Consider the following 4,386-nt stretch of genomic DNA (forward strand, 5'->3'; position numbering starts at 1 on the left):
TGTTGTTACTTTCTACAAGTGTTGATTCCTGTCTTCTTGCCTTTCACCTTGTGGATCGAAAAGAACCCATCAAGCAAGCCATCTTTGCCCTAGTTTAATTGCAGTTATGTGGTTGTATGCAGGAGATTCGGTAAAATTTGATTTGTTTGGAATAAATACGCTGCTCATCAGTTTTTGCAGACATGCTTGATTCGATCATACTGTACATGTTAATTTGTTTGTTGAAATTTCAAATCTAATCATTCAACATTATAACCCAGCCAACTCCATCCATCACATATAGTATCTGCCATTTCAACAGCTAGCCATTTAAATTTAAACTTAAAAACCGGGCTCTAGCTTGTTCGTGGCAATCTCATGTAACCTGTATCTAACCATGAATCCAACGCCATATATGAGAGAAAAACAAATAAATCTCATGTAATCCTGCTTGTTCGTGACAAATTTGACAGTCAACTTTTTTAGAGTTCATTCTTGGTGCATTGCCAATGTGTTTGTTACTTAATTTTAGGTTAATATAATGTCCAGTGGGCACATATGAATTCTTTTTACCTACTGTCTTCTGTATATGTTTGAAACTGATTGCTGCTAGCTGTTAATTTTACCCGAACAGAAAAACTACTTGTCAATAATAATGCCCCAGATTCAGAAAACATGCTGATCACGACTACTATAATTAAGCAAGATATGCATGCATCCTATATATGTCAGGATTTTTAGCTGTTTACAATGGTGAAGTGATGAATCTAATTATAGTAATGCACCCCTTCCAATTAGAAACAGTCTGAAACAATGAGTCATGTGAAAAAACAAAACACCTAGATAACACTACTTGATGTATCAGATGAGATTCCTCACTAATTAACATGAACTGGTACTAGCTAGAATTTTGCACTCAAAAGCAAAAAGCTACAATGTCAAAATAAAATCATCTCAAACTTAATTTGTTTCACCCCTAAAACATAATCAAACATAATATGGGGAAGGAATTAACACTAGTACAATATCAATCAAAAGCGGTTGTAAATTCTAGCTAATTGGTGTCGTGGTCGATGGCAACGACTGAAGAAGCTGCAGGAGTTGCTGTGGCCTTGTACTTGTACCACTTTGCTATCCAGAGGTAGACGATGAAGTTGATGGCGCTGAGCACGGCCAGCACCCAGTAGAAGTAGTCGAGGTGGCCGCGGTTGAGGTTGTCGTCCGGGATCCACCCGAGGCCGCCGTTCCTCGTCGAGATGGCCGTCACGATCACCACCAGCAGCGTGCTCAGGTAGTTTCCCAGCGCGTTAGACGTGAGCGACAGCGCCGACCCCATGCTCCTCATGGCGTCCGGCGACTGGTCGTAGAAGAACTCGATCTGCCCCACGAACGTGAACACCTCCGCCGCCCCCACGATGAAGTACTGCGGCACCTGCCAGAAGATGGACATGGGCAGGTACTCCTTGGAGTCCAGCATGCCGTGTGTGGCGGCGACGTGGAGCCTGACAACCTCCAGCACCCCGGCGGCCACCATGGAGAAGATGGATATCACCAGGCCGATGCCCATGCGCTGCAGCTGCGTGAACCCGCGCGGGTGGCCCGTGATCCGGCGTGCGGCGGGGACGATGAGCCGGTCGTAGGCCAGCGCCCACACGATGACGGCGATGGTGTCGAAGATGGAGAGCGACGCGGCGGGGATCTTGAAGGAGGCGCCCATGCGCGGGTCGAGGGTGTTGCCCTGGAGCACGAACATGGTGCTCATCTGGCTGTACACCGCCGACATGACGATGCCGCTCGCCCACACCGGCAGCAGCCGCACCATGCTCTTGAGCTCCTCCACCTGCGTCACCGTGCACAGCCTCCACGGGTTCTCGTCCTCTTCTTCAGCGCCGCCGGGCGTCGTCACAATTACGGCGGCCTTGTCCAGGCACCTCAGCTGATCCGTGTGCTCCAGCCTCCTGCTGCCCTCGATGGCGGCCTTGCCGTCCGGCGAGGCCACCTCGTGCAGCAGGGAGGCGTCGGCGGGGAGCGGCACGTGCGACTTCCTGCAGGCGGCGACCAAGACCTGCAGCATCCTGGTGAGTGGGCTGCCCCCGGGCTTCTGGTACCTGTAGAGCCTGCTGCCCATGAGGAAGCTGACGACGGCGACGGCCATGGCGGCGGCGGGGACGCCGAATCCCCAGCCCCAGCCGACGTTCATCTGGACCCAGACGAGCACCGAGGAGGCGACGAGGGCGCCGACGTTGATGGACATGTAGAACCAGTTGAAGAAGGAGCTCTTGCTGCGCATCTCGCGCGGGTCGGCGTCGTCGAACTGGTCGGCGCCGAAGGAGGAGACGCAGGGCTTGATCCCGCCGGTGCCGACGGCGATGAGGTAGAGCGCGGTGAAGAAGGCGGCGGTCTGGCCGGCGGCGGGCTTGCAGCCGGCGCAGTCGGGCGGGCGGAGGCCGGGCACGGTGGCGGTGAGGGTGAGGAGGGCGAGGCCGGCGATGTAGAGGGACATGAAGGCGGCGATGGTGCGGAAGCGGCCGAGGTAGGCGTCGGCGATGAAGGCGCCGAGGAGGGGCATGACGTAGCAGGTGCCGGACCAGTTGTTGACGTTGGTGGCGGCGGCGGCGTTGCCCTGGTGGAGGCGGTCGATCATGTAGTTGACCAGATTGGAGCTCATGCCGTAGTAGGCGAGCCGCTCGCAGCACTCGTTGGCCAGGATGAAGGGGCACGCCCTCCAACCCCCCGTCTTGCCCCTCACCGCCGGCTTGCCGGAGAGGTCCGTGGTGCCATCCATGGTCGTCGCACCCGCCGCCATCTCGTTCGTTGGGGGTGATCGATGAGATCGCTTGATTTTTGTTGTTGAGGGAAAGAATAAACGTACGTAGCTATGTTGGTACGTAGAGATAGATAGATATAGTAGGTTGGGGCGATCCGAGTCTGATTCCATATCGATCGCTTAATTTGATCCTAGGTAAAAAAAACATTTATTACCTAGGAAAAAGTTGTCTTAAATTTGTCTACATATATGTATCTGGACACGTTTATATCCGTATCTAGACACATTTTATGTAGACAAATCTAAGACAATCTTTTTAAAACGGGAGGACTATTTTAAGATGGTTTGAATCTGTATTTTGGTTCATATATACAGAGGCGCTTGATAATTCGCGTGACAATAGGTTTTTTCTTTCTGCACAAAAAGCTACTATTATATCATAACTTTTAGAAAGAGGTAAATACACCGGTGGTGCTTGAACTTGCCATGGACGTTCACTTTAGTGCCTGAACTTGAAAAATACATTAAACTGGTTCTAAAACTTGACATGAATGTGCAAATACGGTGTTAATCTCATCCGTAGACGTACTAGGCATCGACAGTGGTGCTTGAACTTGCCATGCATGTTTACTTTGGTGCCTGGATTTGGAAAATACATCGAATTGGTTCTAAAACTTGAGATGAACGTGCAAAGACGGTGCTTATCTCATCTGGCATCGGGCCCACTTGTAGTGATGAGACAGGATTACTTAGCATATCATATGGCTCACTGATTAGTGGGTCCTGCATGTAAGTATAGGAAATTATAATTTAAAACCTGTCTGGGGGGGGGGGGGGACTCGAAGCAGACACCTCACACTAGCTGGCTGTGTTCGCAAACCATCAGGCCAACTGCCTTCTAAGGGCTTCTCCAAGGCCGACTTGCAAAACCTCCCGAAATCGTCCGGACCGAGCAAGTGAAAATGTTTGTGGTACTTAAATGGGTTGCAATAACTGCGGCCCAATTTGCAGATGTTATTTTTTCTTAAAAATTGTAAAAAATCTGTAAATTCTAATCATAAATAAAAGTTAGATCCTAGTATTCATATTTAATTGATAATTACATCCTGATATACAAATATACATATGCACGTAGTATTTTAAAAGTAGCCCATAAACAAGGACCAATGCCACGCTATGGATTATAAATAATTGCGATACACAAATATCCATGTGTGGACAAAATAAATATGTAGAGATATGCAATCAAAACTTACTTAAATGTTCATGTACTTTTGAGAAATATTCACTTATTATTTAGAAACTACTATTTTAATATAATACACGAGTGTTTAAAAATGTTTGGTAAATAACAAAAAATTAAATTATACACTCATTGATTATACTTAAAAAATTAATGATTACAAAAACAAGTATACACACAAGGATTATATCAGGAGATGTGCTAAATGGGCGCAATGACTGGGGCATATTTAGGTAAGCGTTTGTATTTACACTACATAAAATACCAGGAGACACACCAGTATTCTATAGAATTTAGTTGGCGTGTTGGTCCGTTGAGTTGCACACTAGTGTCAGGTGGCCGGTTCGAGGTTCTTTCGCACCAATTTTCATTTTAATTTCCGATACTGGCAGGTGGG

At 48.0% G+C, this 4,386-nt stretch overlaps 1 protein-coding gene across 1 annotated transcript; it reads right to left on the reverse strand.

Annotated features, from left to right (window-relative positions):
• Window positions 1–785: 785 nt before the first annotated feature.
• On the reverse strand, window positions 786–2,846 carry LOC123089866 (protein NRT1/ PTR FAMILY 8.2). Its single transcript, XM_044511422.1, has one exon. It carries the CDS (start codon window positions 2,783–2,785, stop codon window positions 1,034–1,036), a length of 1,752 nt encoding a protein of 583 aa, XP_044367357.1. The 5' UTR covers window positions 2,786–2,846; the 3' UTR covers window positions 786–1,033.
• Between the last annotated feature and the right edge of the window lie 1,540 nt (window positions 2,847–4,386).

Source organism: Triticum aestivum, chromosome 4B, assembly GCF_018294505.1.
Source record: "Triticum aestivum cultivar Chinese Spring chromosome 4B, IWGSC CS RefSeq v2.1, whole genome shotgun sequence".
Taxonomy (NCBI): Eukaryota; Viridiplantae; Streptophyta; class Magnoliopsida; order Poales; family Poaceae; genus Triticum; species Triticum aestivum.